Source organism: Charadrius vociferus, unplaced genomic scaffold, assembly GCF_000708025.1.
Source record: "Charadrius vociferus isolate BGI_N301 unplaced genomic scaffold, ASM70802v2 scaffold38, whole genome shotgun sequence".
Lineage (NCBI taxonomy): Eukaryota > Metazoa > Chordata > Aves > Charadriiformes > Charadriidae > Charadrius > Charadrius vociferus.
The window spans coordinates 5,376,428-5,398,064 of record NW_009650176.1 but is presented as its reverse complement, the minus strand read 5'-3'; the positions used below and the strand labels follow the sequence as shown (position 1 = coordinate 5,398,064).

The 21,637-nt window shown below is 40.4% G+C and overlaps 1 protein-coding gene and 1 pseudogene across 1 annotated transcript; one reads left to right on the top strand and one right to left on the bottom strand.

The window, feature by feature from the left end:
- Positions 1 to 15,664, top strand: part of LOC104293274 — an 81,684-nt pseudogene extending 66,020 nt beyond the window's left edge.
- A 1,672-nt stretch (positions 15,665 to 17,336) lies between these two features.
- On the bottom strand, positions 17,337 to 20,799 carry LOC104293272 (chromosome unknown open reading frame, human C10orf88). The gene is made up of 6 exons (XM_009892762.1): positions 20,792 to 20,799; positions 20,613 to 20,685; positions 20,009 to 20,021; positions 19,815 to 19,921; positions 18,606 to 19,075; positions 17,337 to 17,565 (listed from the first exon to the last, which is right to left on the bottom strand). The coding sequence occupies exons 1-6, from the start codon at positions 20,797 to 20,799 to the stop codon at positions 17,337 to 17,339; spliced, it is 900 nt and encodes a 299-aa protein (XP_009891064.1).
- Between the last annotated feature and the right edge of the window lie 838 nt (positions 20,800 to 21,637).

Genomic DNA, 21,637 nt, shown 5'->3' with positions numbered 1-21,637 from the left:
TGTCTGCACTGTTTATGGAAAAAACACATTTAAAACCCTCTCCCCTGGCCTGCCAGGCTGCTGGCCAGTCGGTACTGTGTGCTCCGGGGGGCTCACAAGAGAAGGAAGAGCTCTTCAGCGCGGCGAGCTCACCCTCTTCCCAGGAGAGAGTGGACCGACAGCCCCAACTTGTGTAATCTCGGGGGTGGTTAGGTGTAGGAGGGAGTAACGAGCTTTTAATGACACACCACCAGAGAAAGCGAAACTCGTTTTCTCTCTGCTCAGCTGCGCGTTGCAGGTACGGCAGCGAGGCCCACTTTCACATTTGCGAAGCGTACTTGTATTTAATACAGGCTGCATTTTACCCTGTGCTTACCTATGGTTTATTAACATGAAATTTCTTCTTCTCCAGCACAGCTCACTTATCTGCCTAGCTACATGCGGGTGATGCTACTAAGATACTTAACGGGCCTGTGTGGACCCAGGAGGCCTGGGATGCAAAGCATAAAATTACAAGGGTAAATATTTATTCATGCACGTGAGGTGTCCCAGCCAAACTGGCGCACCCCGGCTGTGGTTTTACACCCCATTCTTACACCCTTCGAACGTTTAGGTACAACACAATTTGACTAATCACTCACACCCACACTCCCGACTACTAATCATAGCAAAACTTCACAAAACAACTCTATTTCTGCAGCATTCTTGCTGCCTGTCTGTTGATCCAGATGTCCCTGGAGCCAGTCTTACTGGAGATGTGTGACACCAGATGATGCTGGGAAGGTTTCAAGGAGGTGTCAGAAGGGCTGAGATGCTGGAGTTATCTTGGCTGTCCAGGGGAATCCTGCAAGGACAGCTCTAAGCTTCCAAGTCAAGTCCTTCTTTCCAGGGCTGGGCTGTCTTTTAGTTTGTTTTAATTAAGCATGAACAATATCGGAGACTCCAGTAAAATCCCACTATCTCACTACATTACAGTTTATAGTGTGAACTAATACATGTTAAGAAAGTTAATACACTCTCACCCTGTAAAGACCGATTGAGATACGTGTTAGGGAAGGAAATTTCCATAACATTGACCACCAGAAGACCCTACACTGATGCCAGAGGCTACTGTGCAGGGAACGGACACCTCTGAGGCAGGCCAAGGATCGACTCCTGTGCCGTGTTTCATGTGCCATACAAAGGCTGTGGCACAAGAAGGCTGGTAGGAATGTATGGGTTTGAAATTATCACATGCCAAGGCGTTATCGAAATTATTTATGAAAAAAAATTCAAAAAATACTTTTAAAGATTGCTACCGGATAATGCCACCCCATGGTTTTGTGAATGCCAAGAGTTGGGAAGTTGACATGGAACATCCACAGCATAGAAAAACGCTATATTAATACCACAACAAAATTATGTTTCTAAGAGATCATTATTCTAAATTATACAACGTTACTAACCTTCCCTGTTTCACACACTGCCCTGCTCCGCTTCCCTTTCATAACCCTCCCTCATGAGGTCACTCTGTGCCAGGCTAGATGTGCCCAAAACAAAAAGGCTCTGCAAGTGAGTTACAACACCTGTGATGTATACAGCGATGGTGTTTTCACTCCAACATCCAATGGAGAGCAGGATTATACGAGCTGAGTGTTAGTGTGCTCACCACACTGATGAGAGTCCCAACGAGTCTTTGCTGACCGGGCGACGGTCAGTCAGGGAAGGGCTGGTCTTCCCCCATGGCTCCTTCAAACAGACCCTCCACTGTGCTCAGCTGCCATTCTCCAGGTTTCTTTTCCCTGTTAAGTCTTTCTGCCTCTCCATGTAGGTGTTTTTCCTCTCGAGTCCATGAGGTACTAACTGTACGCAAATCAACTGATTTGTCAGTAATTTCACCTCTCTTATGTTGCATGGCCCTGCACGCAAGATAAAATCCTCAGCAGGATTTTAAATGAAGTAGCTCTTAGGACAGAAACACACGGTTCTGATAGTTGGCTTTTTTTTCCCCCACCATAGTATTCTGCTAGGGAAGAAGAACTGGTATAAATTCTCAAAAGAAGTTTCACAAATTATATAAAAAATATAGGGAAGGATGAATCATCTGATTAAAGGGGTTTTGGTTGATTTGGGATATGGAATTGTTTCTTCATGGCTTTTCAGAAAGTCTAAGTTTGAAATAAAAAAATCACTTCAGAAAGGTAACAGGCCTACACCATAAGTCTTTCTCACATATTTAAAATTCCATCAGGTGCTTTAAATTTATACATTTACATATGTGTGTGATATTTATATATGTTGTGTTACATATTATACCAACAAGCATATTTAAATTGCATATAATTGCATCTGTGTTCAGGAGTTCTGTGCTGTGAATTGTGATTAACATCACAGTTAAAAATTTCTGAAAGAAAGTTTCTTCTAACCAATGAAACAAATGGAGTTAGTGACCATGTCCTGAATTTTGTATGACACTTATACGTGCGGGGTTTTTTTTCCCTTTTTCTTTTCTCAGGTGTGTAAGAGACCCAACCTGTGGGAGTTACTATTCACCAGGCAGCAGGATTGTCCGGTTCAACTTCAGAGGTCCCATATACCCAAGAGTTTGCCTACGGTGCAGAGTATTAGCGTGCAACAGATACAGTTACCCTTACCAACGCTACCGGGTCTACACATGGAGAGGCAAAAGAAGCACAAGTTATGGCACTGGCGACGTCGTCGTTGTTATCGTCCCCAAATAATAACAGCCCCAGTAATGCTTCTTCTAACCATAACATTGTCTTGATCACTTAAATACGTGATCAGTGTGTTGCACGTCTGCCACTAGTTTCTAAACATACACATGATATGAGGGGGTGTAAATCTAAAGGTACTTTAATCTTAAATGTTCTTTTGTTCCTTAATTTCAGACCTTTTGGATCTATATTCCAGATTTGTAAAACCCTAAACTTCAGTAAATACTCTCAGTGACAAAGATTAAATGGACCAGCTGGCTGATTTTTCTCATCAAGACTTTGTTTCCCTCTCACAGTTCTTCCAGTTCTCCCCATTGTACCAAATAGCTCAAATACTGAGCACTTAAGGAAGATTAACCTGCCTTACAGATGCTCATGTCACAGTGCTGCTTTCTGAGGTCGTGAAGAGGCATAGATCAAAGGATAAGCATCCCTTGTAGCCAGGAGTGTCTGAGCAATTACCTTAAATAGGAACTCAAAAATATTTGGACAAAATATTGTACATGTACTGAGATATAATCTCTGCAGTATCTGTAAACTATTGTAATGTTTCCATATGTCAGGTTTTATTACTGGACATTAGAACTATAAAAAATTGTACATCTAAATTGCCTTTATTATAAGCATTTGCTTATCCTTTTTCTTTCAATATCTATTCAAATGATATAACTTTGAGCCAAGAAAGTGTTTCTGCACTTTAATGTTCAATTGTCCTACTTGGAATGACAGTGGTGGGGAAAAAAAAAGGAAATTAATAGTTTTCAGTTTGTGATCGAGAAAAATATCTTGTCAATTGCAGAATTGTACAGGAGTACAGCAGTCAGATGGGTTAAATTTTGATAATCTGGTCAATGTGCCCGAGTGTGAAAAGCATCTTTAAGGCCAATATTCAGTTTCCACATGGCGAGTATGTGCAGATTACTCAAACTCCCAATGAGATGCCCTGTACTGAAGAAGGATGCGTGGTGTCTAGAGGCTGTGCCACACAAGACAAAAAAAAAAGAAATCCACTTTTTTCAGTAACTTTTCCTATAATGCTTCATCCCTTCAGAAAAGGCACTACAGTCATTCCGAAACTCAGCTTCTCCATGAATAACTTAGCCAGCTCTCAAATGCCAAAATCACGCAGATTTCCCACGAAGGCTCCAGATCTGATCCCTTACCTGGTGGTTCAGCCTTGGCATCGGCTGAGCAGGCGCACAGCCGAAGTCCTCACCCCCAGGACCTTAATGCCCGTCTGGAGCCAGAGCGTTTCCTAATCATACTTAGTTCATACCAAACTCCATCACACTCATAACCCTGCTGCTCTGTGCCTCGCAGGTAATGATTTGAAGTGCTTGAAATCACATTTTCCCCGCTGTTGCGCTCCCGGCTGCAGGCAAGAGGGAGAAAGTGCCTGTAAATAACGGTGTCACAGCTGAATCCTTCTTCCTTTGTGCTAAAACACACCCTAATTTGTTCTGAGGATCCGCTATTGTAAAACACCTTCTGTACTCTTCTCATCTTAAAGGATTTTTGTGGCTGTCTTCTTTTGAGGTGGGAGAGGAAATACAAAGCGGGCCGTTAATATTTCAGCATCGCCTGATGTCTGAACACATCACGATATCTGAACACATCGTGATATCTGAACACATCACGTTACCTGAACACATCACGCTACCTGAACATGGGCTTAGAGCGGTTTGGATGCTGAGCTCTGTGGCCGGAGCACGGGGAGCAGCAGGATGACTACTTAGAGACACGTCTGTGCAACTGCCAGCCCTTCGGACACACACTGGGGTCCAGTCCCTTAATATCAACTCCAGCGCAAGCAGAATTTCCTAATCACTCATATACGAGTGATTCCAAGCACCTTGACTGCCAACCTGTAACTGCCAGAGTAAATTTCCAAGCTATCACAGCCACAGGCATTTTTTTTTCTTGGTTCGGGTGGGCATAGCGTTGACTGGCAGGGCTTCACACACCAGTTCATGCGTTAAATGCATACAAAAGGGATGCCAGCATTCAAAAATCCCTTGCAAGTATGCGCGTGGGCTTAAGAAATGAAAGGCTGTACAGAGTAAATGCAAATTTAGCATTTCCAGAAGCTTAAAGGGAACTCAAGTTCTGTGCAACATGCATTCAATGTCCCCATGTTCAAAGGCAGTATAAGTACATTGTCACAATGGAGAGAGCTGCATTCAGAATCCTTAAAGTGAGTTAAAAATCACAGAAACAATTGTTTTAAAGGTGGCATAGGTTCCAGATTACAAATACAGGATCATTGCAAATGCATCATAGTTCAGCTTGCTTATAAAAGAAGAAAAAAAAAAACAGTTTTGAAAAAAAAATATAAATAAATGTGTTTATGAAAGTAAAGTACCTGGATGCTTTTCACGCAGGTCTGCGTTGCAATTTGACTTTTCTAGTAAACTTGAAAGAACGCTGTTTGCACAGCTGCGGGCTGCCTGCTCTCTGTATTGGAAATAATCACAGCGCCGGGCTGCTGTGTGAACCCACGCAGGTACGGCAGCGAGCCGAGGTCAGGGGAAGAGCACAGCTGCAGCACTGGCACCGCCACAGCCTCTAGAAGATTTAAAGATTGGGTATCCACCGATGCTTGGAGGAAATACTTTGGATCTCAAAAGGCTTTGGTCTTTATGGAAAGACAGGCAAAGTAGCATAAATATATTGGAACGGATACTCATGAGACTCATGCTGGGAGGAACTGGGGCTCTTCGGACCGTGTTTGTCTCCTTACCTTGGGAAGGAAAGGCTTTTTTTTTTTTTTAAAGCTGCTATTGTGGGGCTAAGACAGCTTTATCTCCACAGTGGTTGCACTGCAATCTTCTTTTACATTAATATGAATCTGGCCTTGTTCATCCACGAGTGCTTCAGCAATAGGAAATTATTACTCCTGACAACCCTGTTAGGACAGTCGCGCTTTACAACCTGAGGAATCCTCGGTGAGGACAGGGAATGATTTGCCCGGTCCATCCTAAAAGGACAGGCGTCAAAACGAAGGTGGGAAAAACCAAGCTCCTGCTGACCAGTGCTAAGAGCAAAACCGCCGAATGTGTCTCCCGAGGGAGTCTGGCCATCATCCCTTCCAGAACAGTCCTGCTCCTGTCAACACACCTGAACAGACGCTCAATGAAATCAGCTGAAAAACGTGCTTTGAACCCACGAGAGCTGACAAAAGCACAGGTAAACTTACTCCACGCAGTACATATCAAAAAAAATTGGGCACACCTGTTACTTTCTCATTTATATCTGTTAAAAAGGAACATCAACCCAGAGATTAAGCCCTCCCTCCGTGATACCGTGTAATACAAGATGATTATGAAACACCAGGGGGTATAAAAGCTAGAAAAGCCTAATCTCCCCAGCTGCCATCAAAATGACGGCGCTTAGACAGTTCCTCCTCCTGCCTCTCATAGCTGCTCTAGCTCTCGCCCAAGACAACTCCATAGAATCCCCAGGTATGGAAATCTAGTCTTTTTGTCATCTGTGAAATTCTATTCATTTTTGCACAATAGGTATTTCATAGGCAACGGAAGGGAAAATGTCAAATGTATCTCTAAAAGTGCATCTTATTTTAATGTACTGCTGCACAATAGTAACACCCAAATGTGCCAACAAGTATTAATAATGTTAAATAAGAAAAAAAAATAATTTTGCAATATATGACTACCTATGGCAAATTTTTAACTTAAGAACTTGATTTTGAAAATGTTTTAGTCTGGAATGGAAATTTGCATTTCTAAATGAATACTGTATTGGAGCAACAGGAATCAAGCGACTTACTTGAGAAACGTTTTTTTAAAAGAGATCGGCTGATTTTCCCTTTTTTTTCAATCAGAAGCAACAGATAGTCATTTGTTGCTCAATTCGGGATCAGTGTCCTGTGCTCAGAGCAGCAATTCACCTGGTGAATGGTGGGTAGCGACCGTAGGATAACGAAGGATTTCTGCAGAGTTGGGCTAGCAGTGCCTGGCTACGGAACAGCCCAGTGGGATGCGGAGAGAAGGAAAGGCAAAGCTGACCTTGTCATGGTCTTACAATGTGATGAGAAGAGCCTCTCCTAAACCTTTCTTTACCCTCTGGAGTTCATCAGAAAGCCTGAACTTTTAATCTGGGATGGCATACGCCAGATAGGAAATTCTTCCTGCTGTTTTAAACCATTATTTTTAGATTAACATTGAAGTAGTAAGGAGATCTTATGGTCATACTGGATGACAAACTTTAGAAAAAGTTGCCTATACAATGGTCATTACCACAACTACTTCATAGCTTATTAACATTCATTAAGTAATGTTAGGGATGTCAACCGTGGTCGGTTTGTGTTTTTTCAAAAGAGAACCCAGTCTAAGTCCAGCTAGCCCCACATCCTGAACCCAGTAAGTCAACGGAGGATGCTCAGGCAACAACTCAGGCACAAGCCTGCATACTGCTTCCCCAGAATACTCTCCCAGTCACCAACAAACATGGTTCAGAACTTCCTGAACCAGAGAGGAAGCACTATCTTTGTCTTTGGTTGTTACCAAAAGCTTTTTCTTTCATGGGCTTGACCTGTTTTGAGGTTTTCCTTTAAATCTACAGCACCCCGCAGCAAAGATCAATATGCAAAAAGCCAGTTCCTTTTGTTTGTTCCAAAATCACAGCTTAAAGGTTTCATTCCAGGCCATTGAGCTATTGTACTGGAAGAAAATATCTCATATTAACCCTCTTCATAAATGTATAGACCTCTAGCACCTCCTTTCCCCCTTAGTTATCTCTTTTCTGACCTGAAATGCTTCAGTCTATTTACTTATTCGTTGTCTGGAAGCTATTCTAAACTTTTGATCACCTTTGTTGCCATTCTCTAAAGCTTTTCCTCTTTAGCAGCATCCTCTCAGAGACAGAGGATCAGAATTGTATGCAGCAGTAAACAGAAGTAATTCTGCACACAGTCCTTCAGAAGCTCAAATCTGAAAAGCCTTTTTGATTTCTTGGGCGTAGGTTCCCAAATGCTTTTAAGTAAAAGGTTGAAACTTAGAACTGGGTTCAACGATCTTTAGGAACTCAGCGTAAGAGGAAGACAGGAGGCTTGAGGTGCCTGTGATGACCAACCTCACAGAAGAGAGTTGCTGAAGTGTCCTATATCATTTGGCATTTCCAGTTTTGCCATTGGCTTAATCTGTGGTATTTGTTGCCCTGGCTCTCCTTTCCTCTGCTACTAGGAAAATGAGGATAAAGAGTATTTTATAATATTCTTTTACTATTTGATTCTTTCATAATATAAATGGGGAAAAAAAAACAGTACATTTTGCATGTCTGTTCCATAATGGACCATCTCAGAGTCTTTGAATGGTGGAGGATGAAATCTTATTGCAAGAGAAAACTTGAGAGATATCCTTGCAAGCTGGTTTTTGTTGCTGCTGTTCTTCAGTAGGTGTACCTCGCTGTGGTGCTTCACTCCACGACCTCAACAAAGCATTAAAGATTGAACTAAACGCAAATGCGAGCTGCACCTGGCAAATTCAGAGGAATGTGAATCAAACAATTAGGCTCGCTTTCTCCTATTTTACGTAAGTATTTCCTCCAGATGCTTTTGTACTGTTTGATACCATTAGAATACAGAAAATATTGCCTCCAAATATTCCTTTGTACTGAATATGTGTTGTGGACTCCAAAGAGCCCATACATCTATTCGTGAGCTTAGGTAGTTCTCACTGTGTTTTTTTTCAACAGATTTGCTCCTGCTTCAAGCTGTGAAACAGAAAGCATTAAAATATATGATGGTCCCTCAACTAATTCACCTCTTCTTGGACAAGTATGTAACGACACTGATGCAGTCCCGGTACTTGAATCATCTTCAGACAGTTTAACGTTTCTCATAACAACAAACTCCATGGCTTTCACACGAAACTTCTTTGCCTTCTACTACTTCTTTTCACCAGGAGCAAGTAAGTCGGAACTTAATGCAGCCATTAAATACCAGTTGAATTTCACCATTAGGACAGCAATTAGTGACTACTAACAGAATACTTAATTAGTCTCGCTCAGTTCTCTAGCCCTTAGAGAATGTTGCAGGGGAAAATCAGTGGAAGGAAGGAGGCAGCAAAACCATAGCGCGCTTGCTGGAGAGCCTAAAAAGTGCAATTTTACTCAGAAAAATGATTGCAAAGGTGGCATTATGGGACTCCACTTTTACTTACAGGGTTCTACCTGTTCACAAATATTATACAGTTTACCCAGAAAGAGACCATCTAGTCAGAACTTCTGCCGAGCACAGGTCACAGAAGTCAATAAGGGGTCTTCATTCAACAAACTCCTTACTTTTATTCCTTTAAAGGTAAGAATAGCTTGGACAAAATCAGTCTTAGCTTGTGACCAGTTCCTTTGCTTCCACTGATATCTCAGTTGCATGGTATTACACTCCTAAAAGCTTCAATTTTACAGAGTACTAACCACATCCTGGGTTATGCTGCTCCGGTGTTCAACTTTGCTGCTGAAAAATTGTGTCCCATTTCTAGTCTACATTTGACTTTCTGAGGTTTCAACTGACTTGATTTTAGTTTGCCTTTGTCTATCAAGTAAAATCACTCTCAGACTCGAAGATTTTGCACTTCCATATAGATCATGACCAAGGCCTCGTAGGTTTCTCTGATATGAAGTAATGAAGATATAGCATCTTCATTACCAGTTTTTCAATATGTCAACTTATTTACACTAAATATAGATATAACTAAATTGCTCACAATATCAAAGCTAACTCATCCACAGCCGTCTCAGAGGTCACTACACTGTGCCCTGCAGATACACCACAGTGACAACAGGCTTCATTTTGTAACATCCACCTGACCTGAAATTCTCTATAGAAGTTCTGTCTTTAGTACCTTTAATCGTGTCCAAAGAAATGGAATCCTACAGAAACAGTCCTGCTAGCTACCTAACTTTAGATCTTTTTTTTTTTTTTTATGGTTCGTTATACATACCGTTACATTAACAATGTATCTATTCTTCTTTTCAGAACAGGAAAATTGTGGGGGACAATTAACGAGTCCCAATGGGACACTTACCAGCCCCAACTACCCAGCACCTTACCCTGAACTCACATACTGCGTCTGGCACATAGAAACAGCAAAAAACTCAAAGATACATTTACAGTTTCAGGATTTTTTGTGAGTACATGCCCTAATGCTCTATTACTCTTTTCTCATTCTGCTTAAAGGCATTACTTTAGCCCCAGGAAGCAGAAGCGCTTTCAGACTCTTAGAACATCTATATACTTCTAAAACAAACGTGCTTTGCAGACTCATGATAAAGCAATTGCAATGTGTTTCACATCACTATACATTACCCTATAGCTCCTGCAGCATCAGTCAGTGAAACACAGATAGAATTTCAGGTGATTAGCCACGCAGTGTAGGTCCATTTTAAGCTAGCCTGAATGATCTGAATTTAAATCCGTAAAGGTTTTCCTACATAAGGAACATGTTTAAAACCACCATGTGCACTGTAATTGCAATTTCGAACTGAGGCTCAAAAGAAGAATAAAGCAAATATCGCCCAAAGTATGTCTCTCTCAGTATTGCTGGACGTTGGGCAAAGAGGATAGCGCAGCACTGGCTTAAGTACTTCTAAGTATACATGGCAACAGCAGCATTGGCATAAGGAAATCAAACCAGCATGGGCTTCCCCGACCCACACTGCTCTTTGTCAGGGTTGGTCTCCCATACATAGTGGGCTGGTAGCCCTTTTTTGGCTTTCCCTAGCGCTGGAGTCCCAAACATAAGAAAGACATGGACCTGCGGAGCGTGTCCAGAGGAGAGCCACAAGGATGATCTGAGGGCTGGAGCACCTCTCCTATGAGGAGAGGCTGAGAGAGTTGGGGCTGTTCAGCCTGGAGAAGAGAAGGCTCCAGGGAGATCTTATTGCGGCCTTCCAGTGCCTAAAGGGGACCTACAGGAGAGCTGGGGAAGGACTTTTTACTGGGGCATGGAGTGATAGGACGAGGGGGAATGGCTTCAAAGTGGAAGAGGACAGGTTTAGATTAAACGTTAGGAAGAAGTTTTTCACTTTGAGGGTGGTGAGGCACTGGCCCAGGTTGCCCAGAGAGGTTGTTGAGGCCCCATCCCTGGAGGTGTTCAAGGCCAGGCTGGATGTGGCCTTGGGCAACCTGGTCTAGTGGGAGGTGTCCCTGCCCATGGCAGGGGGCGGGGGGACCCGATGATCTTCAAGGTCCTTTCCAACCTAAACCATTCTATGATTCAGACTGCAGAATGCTGTGTAAGAATTCCATGTGGAATGCACAGGATTCTATAGGAAATCATCACCTTGACCACCGCCCTGTGAGATGACGAACTCCACACATGTCCCCACCAGTACCGGCCAGGATCCAGCTGCTGATGCAGGAACAGAGATGTGGTTCTGGAGGTATCCACCCACCCCAGTACGGCTGGAGTTTTTCCCCAAGGGCGGCAAGCACTGAGAGAAGCTCTCAAGCAGCTCGATAAAATGCAAGAGCCTTCCTCTGGTGACAAGAGGTTTCAGAGAGCTGTATAAGACAACCCTAAACTTTAAAAACTCTTTAAGATATATGATTATTTTTATATATTTCTATATATGCATTTGAATGTGTGGTTATTTTTAGTAAATAAGTAGCAATCAATATACATACTGTACCAAAGCTACAAAAACATATCTGATCCGGCTTCTGTTGAGAGCAATAGCAAAATGTTTGTTATTTCAATGGAAGCAGAATCACGCTCCTAAGTATTTCTTGCCTTAAAGGTTTTTCCATGTTTTATTTCGTTTTAATAATGTCTATTTATGTGTTCTTTTATTCTCTATTCTTTTATTTCAATTGACTGGAATTCATCAGACACTTTGTCTGCACCAGATCCTCTATCCAGTACGAGCAATGTTCTCTATACTCAGACTACCCTGTAATTATTTTTTCCTCCCTCCACAGCCTGGAACTAGACCGAAACTGTCAATTTGACTTCACAGCAGTCTACGATGGCCTTACCACTAACACTGGCTTAATAGGAAAAGTATGTGGTCGTACTCAGCCCATGTTTGAATCTTCTTCAAACGTTATGACAGTTGTGTTGTTCACAGACTACGCCAACTCCTACAGAGGATTTTCCGCCCAGTACACCAGTGTCCCGCTGCCAGCCCCAGTGGAGCCCGACAGTAAGTACACCGGCTACAGGAATAGGGTGCTGCTTCTTATTCTCACCTACGATTCTTCCCTTATAAATACTGGAAAGAATCGATGGTTGATAATTTCAGCATGAGTTTTATATGGTTTTGCTTATCTAACATTTTTTAAGTCAAGCGTGAAATTTCGTCCTGACTCCTGCATGGCCTCAAGTGCACATGGGCCATTTCAGACTCAAATTAAGAACGATGCGACAGGTTCAAGGAAATAGATCAAGTGAGAAAGGAATGCAGTTTGCGGTAACGTGGTTTGTTCTGTGTTTTTAATTTCTCTTTCAACGGCAGCGTTCCTTACGTGCTCTTCAGACACCATGAAAATTGTTTTGAGCAAGTCTTACCTGGCCTCCCTTGGTTATGATGGAACTCACCTGCAGCTGAATGATCCATCTTGCAGTCCTGTTGTAACAGATTCAGTGATCTTTTCCTTCCCATTAACCAGCTGTGGAACAACTAAAAAGGTAAAAGCAGGGGAAAGGTTCTGCGAATATGCTAACGATAGCTTATCTACGATTCCATGATTATGAGTGATAAGAGCTTGTAAAAGCAGTTTATGAATAGCACACGAATAAGCTGATTTACTGTGACTTAGCTCATCCCACTGCACGTTTCCAGTCTTGAAGTAGAAAGAACATTCTTCCTCTTTAAGAATCTAACGCTCATCAAGCCTTTCAAAGGAGGTCCAGGAGAATCCACACAAATTAACCCCAAATGTTTTGTTCCCTCGCCAACCCAGGTTATCAGAAGCAGCACAATGTTAGGTACGTAACTTAAACATTCTCTGCGAGCGATAGGGCTGGCACTTATCCCGGAGTCACAAGGAAAGGGGCAAAACCTTAAGACGGGAAGATTCCCAAGAGCTAGATCATGGCATTATTTTGGTAAGGGTGACTGAAGCATAACTGTGGTACTTCCCACACGCCATGCAGGCTTCCTTAACCTTTTAGCTGCAGGGATTGGTTCAGCATTTTGAAAAAAAAGCAGGAGGAGGATTGATAATGGCTTTTTGGTTGCAACTTGTTTCACATTTCAAAGGTTATTTGAGCCTCTAAGCATAGCTGGGGGCTGCGTAACTTCACTACAACACACTGCTCACATAACCACAACTGAGCACTTCGTATGATTCCTTTCACAGGATGACGGTCAGAGCATCACTTACACCAACATCATCTCTTTCGCTGCAACTGGCAACATTATCACCCGTCAAAAGGGCATACAGATTATTGCGAAATGCAAAATGGAAAACAATTCAACCCTAGAAGTCGTTTACATAGCGAAAAATAATATAATCCAAAACACAACCGCCACGGGAAAATACAACGTTAGCATGTCATTCTATGAGTCAGATTCATTCTCCAAGCCCGTACGTCAGTCCCCGTATTACGTAGACTTGAACCAAACTCTTTTTGCTCAAGTCACTCTTCGTTCCGCTGATCCAAACCTTTTGGTGTTTGTTGATACCTGCATAGCATCTCCACAACCTGATTTTGGATCACTAACGTATGACTTAATCAGAAGCGGGTAAGACTAATTTTTTTGTGACTGTCTCCTAATTTGTGAGAAAATATAATCTAAATGTCAACCATAGTTCTTTTCTCACTCTTCCACTTACCTTCTTTAGAAGACTGTGAGTGGAAGCTAAACTTCATAGACATTTGAAGGCATTACATAAAGAGAGCTAAGAAAAAACAAACACCACATTGCACTGGGGAGAGGAAAAGCAGCACATCATTGTGCGCCCACATGTAAAAATAGTGCTCTCATTAAAAGCCGTGGTTGCAGTTAACAGGAGTTAGCAAGAATGATTACTGTATGTGGGCTACTTTAACAGCTCTGTAAATTCTGTTGCAGCTGCAATAAAGACGACACTGTGGTAACCTACCCACCACTTGAACACCATGGAAGATTCAAATTTAATGCCTTCAGGTTCCTGCGGAGCTTTCCATCTGTTTATCTCCAGTGTGATATTTTAATCTGTGACAGCAAAGAAGCAAACTCTCGCTGTACCAAAGGCTGTGTCTCCAGGCAAAAGAGAGATATTTCTTCATACATGTGGAAAACTAATACCGTAATAGGTCCCATCCGCCTGAAGAGAGACCTCAGGTCTGCTGATCACTCAGGTAAGGAAATACATAAATTAAGAATCTGATTAAGCTGTTCCTTGCTGTAAATACGTTACCTTTGTTCCGCTATTGGAATAAGTGAATTACACTATTTCAAAACTGATGTGGCATCAGAGCAATGGGTTCAAAGAAGTTTCTGAGATCACAGAAGTACTTTCCAAACCGACAGACTGATGGCCTTTTGGATGAAGGAGTGCTCTTTGCAGTAGAAAAAGCACCACTCACGCCTAGTTACTAGACTACTGTATGCAGGATCTGACTATATATTCAGAAAAAGTTACAAATGGCAAGAGATTTCTGATTTTCAAATGCAACATTTTTTGATGAGGCATACATAGGACCAGGGCTCATTTCTGAAAGCCACAGACTACTCAATGAGCACATCCCACATCACGGTCAAGCTTTGTTACAGCCTGTGTGTCTTCTCACTCAATTTCACTCAGTTTTATTTGTTGGTAGTGCAGAAAAACTATGCCAGATGACAAACACCGATGACTTATTCCAGAGGCTAGGTTAAATCTTCATCCTGTATGTATTGCCTATTAGAACAAAAACATGGCAAGGACAGCCACTGGAGCACAACGCAGAAGCACCATGCCTTTAAATGAGAGCTGCACAGCTGTTTCAGAGACAACTAAACTTTAGTGCCCCCCCAATCTGCCATATTCTTTAGCACAATTTGCAAACTGCTCTACAGTGGTCTAGTCTAGATGAGCTAATGTAGAACAGACAGCAAAATACAGAAAAAGCTATTTTTAAGGGCTCGTATTCCGACTATCGCTACAGCCATTGCTCTAACTTTTACTGAGCGCAAAACTTCACCTGACAAAAGCACATGGTGCCACAGGCCTTCAGGTGTCAGATCTAAGAAGTATTTAGCATTAATCATGCTCTTAATAGTAATAAACATTTTCTTCCTTTATTAAATAATTATTAACCTTTCTGAACTCTAGCAGCATTTTAAACATGTTCCCATTTATTTCAATAGCGAAAGTTTGCATCCAGACGCTAGAAACTGGACACATGCATGATGTGAAAAAGATTCAAGTGAAAATAGATGAAAGTACTATAAAACACATTAATTCTCACAGTATCTTTCATGATTCACAGAAAAATACTGAGTTTTACCAAGGACCAGCTAGCAAATCATTAAAAGGCAGAGGGTGAGAACCACAAGTTTCTCTTTGGCCCAGCTTCGCTCAAGCAAAAGTGTGTCACATTTATCCAGTTCTAAAGATAATGACAGCACTGGTTCGCAGAAACTTGGCTGCAGTGATACCAAAGAATTTGTTAATATTGCGATGTTCTTCCGCACAATTGTTTTATTACAAATTTTTACAACTCTTCAGTACTACAGATTCAGAATTTCCAGCCGGTGTAGGTCAGCTCCTCAGAACCAAAATATCTGAAAAAAATGCTTTTTTAATTTTCATTGAAACGACATGGTATTCAAAACTTTAAACATCCCACTTTTATTTTTTCTCTACACAGAATCCCTCACTAAAGCAGACGCTGAAGATACCCCGAACCTGCAACAATACAGCTTCTACACTCTTATTTGTAGTTTTAACTTCAAATATTGTCATTGTGGTAGCTGTGATACTAAAATATCACAAACGCCAGGCAGGATACGGCTACCAAAAAATCCAGAACTCATATTAACTACTTCAGGATATTTTGAATTTGTGGCAACTTCTATTCAGATTTGTTACCCAAAGAGGGGAGAGGTCAAAACCCCAAACCAACAAAAAAAAAAAAAAAAAACCCACAACACCAAAGAAAAGATAAATCAATAAACTAACAGCCTTGGAATACAACAATGTTTGGAAACATACTTCAGCTTCTTTTGTAATTGAAAAAACCTCTTAACCTCATACTGTATCTTAAATCACTTAATTGGAAAAGAATGTGTCTACCTCAGGGTTTTAGAAAGAATCCAAAAGCTAACTTTACAAGTGATTTGTAGAGTACAAGATAATTTAGGTCCTTTTTTCTTAAAACAAAAAACCCACCCTCTTTTTATCTTTTCAAATCACTTTGAAACTGCACCTGACATGAGTTAAGCTCAGGGACAACTGTGAGATGTCTGTTCAAAGCAAATTATCCTCTCTTCAAAAATCTACTCCTGTGGGTTGCTACCATCAAGATCTGAGGGTCTTCAAAAGGCATTAGTTTTCCTGAATAAGAAAATACTAGATAGATTAGATAAAGATACTGGATTGTACGCGCTTATGCTGCGTGTTGAGTCAACACTTACTATCCCCATCAATAGCTTTTGCTCAATGCATTTTAAGACACCAAATACAACTAATGCCTCTGCATCCGAATTCAGAGTTGACCATTAAGTCCCTACACAGTCCAAGTTAAATGGTGCACCCCAGAATTCGAAGAGCAATAAACAGAATGAAGTATGAAGCTTGACATTCCACAAAAGAGAGACTTCGACTCATGTTTCTGCCTTCCCAGATGACAGCAGAACTGAAGCAAATATGACATAATAAGGCTCCTTCTCTGGCCTAAGGCAGGTGACGCAGCAGACCCTACCCCAGCACGTTCTATCTGGCAACGACATCCCCTTGAGAGAAACCACGAATGAAGTACTTACATTTCTTAGGATAATGAAACACAGATAAATACAAGTCTGCTAAGTATAGATTCATTTCAGTTGTTCCTGCATGGCTCAATTAATGCAGGAGGGAAAAGTACAATGACGGTCTTGTTTTAGCTATCACTTAAGGAAACTAGATTCCTAACTTAGGTGCCTTTACAGCCAGCAAGGCTTTCAAAGGACCCAGGCTGGGGTTCAAGTTCACCCATCTCTCTAAATTTGACTCCTTAAACAGTCTAAGTTAGGCAATGCCAGTACTACCTTTCCTCTTATAGACAGAGTAATAGACATCTTCAACAAGAGTGGCATTAAAATAAACCAAAAGCAAAGAAACTACATTCTGTTCTACATGTTACACACCAAAAATCAAGACAACAAAAAAGTGAACTGATTACATGTAGGTAAAAAGACAAGCTGTAACTCAGTTTATTTAGAGTACTTCTCCATTGTTCAAATTGAAAATGAAAACTGCATCTCATACGGCTTTTAGCAATGCTCTTTAAATAAATAAGCCACAAAGGGCATACAAAATTTTTATATTTAAGAAAAACAACACATTTTTAAGGTCTTTCATAAAACTAACAACTGTGTACAAGAGCGGAGAGAATTACAGTAACAAAATGCAAGTCAACAACATTGAGGTTCTTTACAGTTATAACTCCATAAATACTAAGATTTGTAAAGAATAATTGCCCTTAAAGCACTTATGTTGAAGTCTATATACATCTATCTCTCTCCATTAGAGAACCCTTCGTTAGAATCACAGTGCGCTTGTGAAATTTTGTTTGGCCTTGAGTTTTGAACCAGGTCCATTAAGAGAACCATTTTATTATCTATATGTGTCTGAAGAGCCTGGATTTGGCGATCAATATAGTCCATTAGTTTTTTCTCCATCAGATCCATATTTTTGGAGATGATCTTTTCCAAATAGGAGCAAATAGGCTGTTGATCTACTCTGTGAAAAGAGCAAATATAAGAATAAGTATAACCTATTTCTTAATGACAAGGGGTACAATAGAGAACTGGGCACTTGAACTTCTTTTAAATGTAAAAATCTCATTTATTAGACAATAACCTTTGGAAGGTATTAGGTTTTTAGTACAAGTAAAATAGCTTGCCTGCCTGCCACATTTTAAATCTCACAATTTTTTTTTTTACAAACATGCTACAGTATATAGTTGTCTTCTTTCAACCTTGTTTTTTCAAAGACTCAATTCTGCATTAGACAGCTTAGTAACATGTAACAAAATCCACACAACTCAAAAGTATACACAGAGTTCCAATTCTGTCAGTATGGTAGACTTTATTCTTCTCGGTTAAAGTGTTTGAAGAATTACAGAAACTATGCAATTCTTTGGTTTTCCATCTGCGTTCCTTAAAAATACTGCACTTTCTGAGGAGCTGGAGATATTCAGGTCTGTTAGAACCCTAATTCCTACATCTCACCATTTCCACTATTGTTCCTTAGGTACCAAACTGAGTGCACTACTAGTGCTACCAAGAAGTTTGCACTGTAAATGCCAACAAATGATGGGGGACAGGAAAGATCAGTGGGATGAGATACATTGAGTACAGCTGAAAGATCATGACAGTGTGAAAAAAGGAAGAGAGAAGAATTTAGCAGGTAGAATTAGTTAAAATGAAAATGTAGTAACAGATGAGAAAGACAAGCTAAATGTATACGAAATTGCAGGAAGACCGTACTTTTTCTTGAAATCATAACATGTGAAATGGAGGCAAAAGATACAAACAGGTTAGTAACAACATATGATGTTGTGATTTCTCCTGAAAAAACTCCTATATTCAAGCAGCTCATCTGAAATCATGTTCATGTAATCATGTTCATCACCACACATCCTTCAAAACCATGTATTTTAAGATTCACTATTGCTGTTAATGAGAATAAAATGCTTACATTATGTATTCTATGTTTTAAAGCTTGTCAATAAATACAGTCAAACTACTACTTTAATAAGTGTACCAATTTTAACTTACCCAACACACTGACTGCTTTCCTCTTTAGTCACCGCATTTTTACCAAAATGCCTATTGCCATCTTTTAGACGAAGATGATTTACCTGACTACATATGTTTTGAAGAAAAGGAAGAAGCACCTGTGGATTAGCTACATTTGGGGGTTCACTCGCTTGTTCCTGCATATGCAAAGATTCCATCACTTTAAAATCATTTCTGATGTCAATTGTATTTTGCTGGGCCGAAAGTCTTTCAGAATCAAAAGCATTCTTTCTTTCAGGTACCTGTGTGTTCAGATCATGACTTATTTTTAAGTCTTCATATACTGTTTCACTTGTTAAATGATTTTTAACAGGCAAAGGTTCACTGGCTGATTGATCTAGTGATGTCTGAATAGCTGCACTGCACAATCCATCTATTGCATGGTCACCTCCGAAGTCTGAATTTTTCCCAAAGATCCAATTAAGTTTGTCTCCAAAAGGTAAACTGTTCTGATGGGAAGAAAAACAATACAATTAAGTATTAAAATATACTGGAAATTATACAATAACAACAATAGATACTTTGTAACTCAGCATTCTACTAGTGTGATGTAAAGATTTTAAAAGTAGTGCTGAATTACATTCTTAGGGAAAAGCATGGAAATTTTCTCTGTACGTATTATGTGTTAATTGTCTTGTCAGTCTAAGTAACAAAACAGTTTTACTGACTTCATTTTTACCCAAGACTGAACATTATTAACATCAGATGGGTTCAGGATTCTGTTGAAATAGCCTACTTTGCAGAATTAGGATCTAAATCAAATAAATGCTCTGTAAGAGCACGTTCCCTTTAGTTGAAGGTGACACGCTTTTAATAACCATAAAGGAGACAAACCAGCCCATCCACCTACACCCCAAACATTACAGGGAACATGCCCACCATCCTCAACAAGCAGCGACAATGGAAACAAACAAAAGGAGAGCAGTGAAGTTTAAAATGATGATGATACAAGGTTCCTAACTCTGGACTTGGTGTATGCCCAGCAATTCCTTGAGTACACAATCTTTATTCACTGCATTCATTTAAGTGTGGAACTAGCTAAACCAGGATTAAAATGGCAGAAAGTGTGGGTTAAAAAGAAGAAAAATCAAAAATCTTTTTCACCAAACCAGTTTAGAACATGCTTAACTGTTACAGAAGGTAAGGTCACAGATCAGTACTACTTATATTTATGGCACAGTGACTTACTTTCTGCTGACATCGGACCATGTCCATGAGTTGCTGAGCACCTGGAGACAACTTAGATCCCATAGATTCCATTATAGTTTGCACTCTGTCTAGATCTATGCTTGAGCCTAATGAAGGAAAATCAGTTGCTAGTTTTGCAGACACCGTTTTCACTTGCACAATTATTTTACTGATGAGTACTCTTTGTTTCTCACCAATGGAGAGCAGCTATTGCAAGAAGAGAAAAAAATATTTTGGTTAGGAAAAAAATAGTTTCATATTTACTTTGTATGTATGGGACAATGCATTATTCTTTGAGGCTTGGGAAAAACAATGCTGAACTCTTTTTCAAGGAAATTAAGCCAATTTGTCCTTGCTATTACTCTTTGGAAAATTCTGACTAGAACAGAGGTGCCTGCGTGACCCAAAGATAAATCAGGCCTCAATCTTCCAAACACTTAAGAGCAGCGGCCATACAAATTTTCATGTTATTTAACCGCATCAGAGTTAACAGTTCTAATTACACTGCAACTGTTAATTACCTGCAGTTTATCTGGTTTATGAAGTTTTTTTTCCTTTAAGACTATCTCTCATATAAATATTAAGTCTTCATAAAAAAAAAAAAAGATACAAATTCAAAAGAACTCTGCTATCAAGACAAAGTACCATCTAACAGATTTTTAAGTGGTTGTATGAAGTGATAAAGTGTATAAAAACAATAATTTGACTAAGAGCAAGGCAATTTAGTCAATTAAGTGATTAAAAAGACAAAGAAAAATAAAACAATTCTGTTCAACTCCCTACCTTAATGCTACATACCTTAATTCTACAGGAGGTTGCAGGGCATTCGAACTTAAGGTATTTTTTGTATAAAGTAACCTTTTCAGTTTCGCTAGAAAAGCAAAATAAATGAGCTGTGACATCACTATATAAAGTACCTTTTTCATTAGTAGAAATACTCTGTATCAGTAAATATTTAGATAAGAAACAAGACTCACTGGAACATATTTCTAATGTGGTATAGCAGTTTTAATGCTTATATGCAACTTGTATTGAATCTTATCATATATATATGTAAAAAAGGATTTGTATGCGTACGTACATTATCTACTAGAGAAGCTTTTGAGGTTCAGTACGTTATTCACACATCTTCCCTGAGGCTCTGAGTCGGCTGTTTTATTTAGCTAATTAAGCAGCAGATGTGCCATGTAATGACTTAAAAACAAAAGAGAAGACATTGCTTTAATTCCCCTGGCAAAGCACAGAAGCAAGTACTGAAGGGGAAACAAATCCTTCTTTTTTAATTTTCTCTCTCGTTCTTAAAAGCGTGAAATAGCTACCTAGCAAAGAGACAAGAGCTCTTCTGGTGAGGATCAGCTAAAAGAGACCTGCTGAAGAGATGAGCCGATCTGTTGTCCAGACAGATTAAACGATACAGAAAAGTCGCACCTATCCTAACTCACCTGACACAACAGAATTTCAAAGCAGTGATTTATAACTTATTGAATTAAACGTTGCACTAATTACAAACGAACAGAAAGGTAACTAGTATAACTGCAGCCTTATATCTTTACCAAGGAGGCAGCGTTTGTGCAAGCCACCAGCACCTGCGAGGAGGACACCGCGGCTACCCCAGACGACCGCGGCCCCTACGCCCATTCACCAGTTTTGCACAGACCCTCAAGAAAGACCAAACCGGGCGGCTCTCGTGGTGCAGACATCAGGTCTTCACCAGCAGGAGCACCTCACGGATACACAGAGAACGACGTTGCCAGTAAGGGAAGGGGCCAGGCGGTGTTGGGGACCCACACGCACACACCCCCCCGACAGCCGCCGCGGGGGGA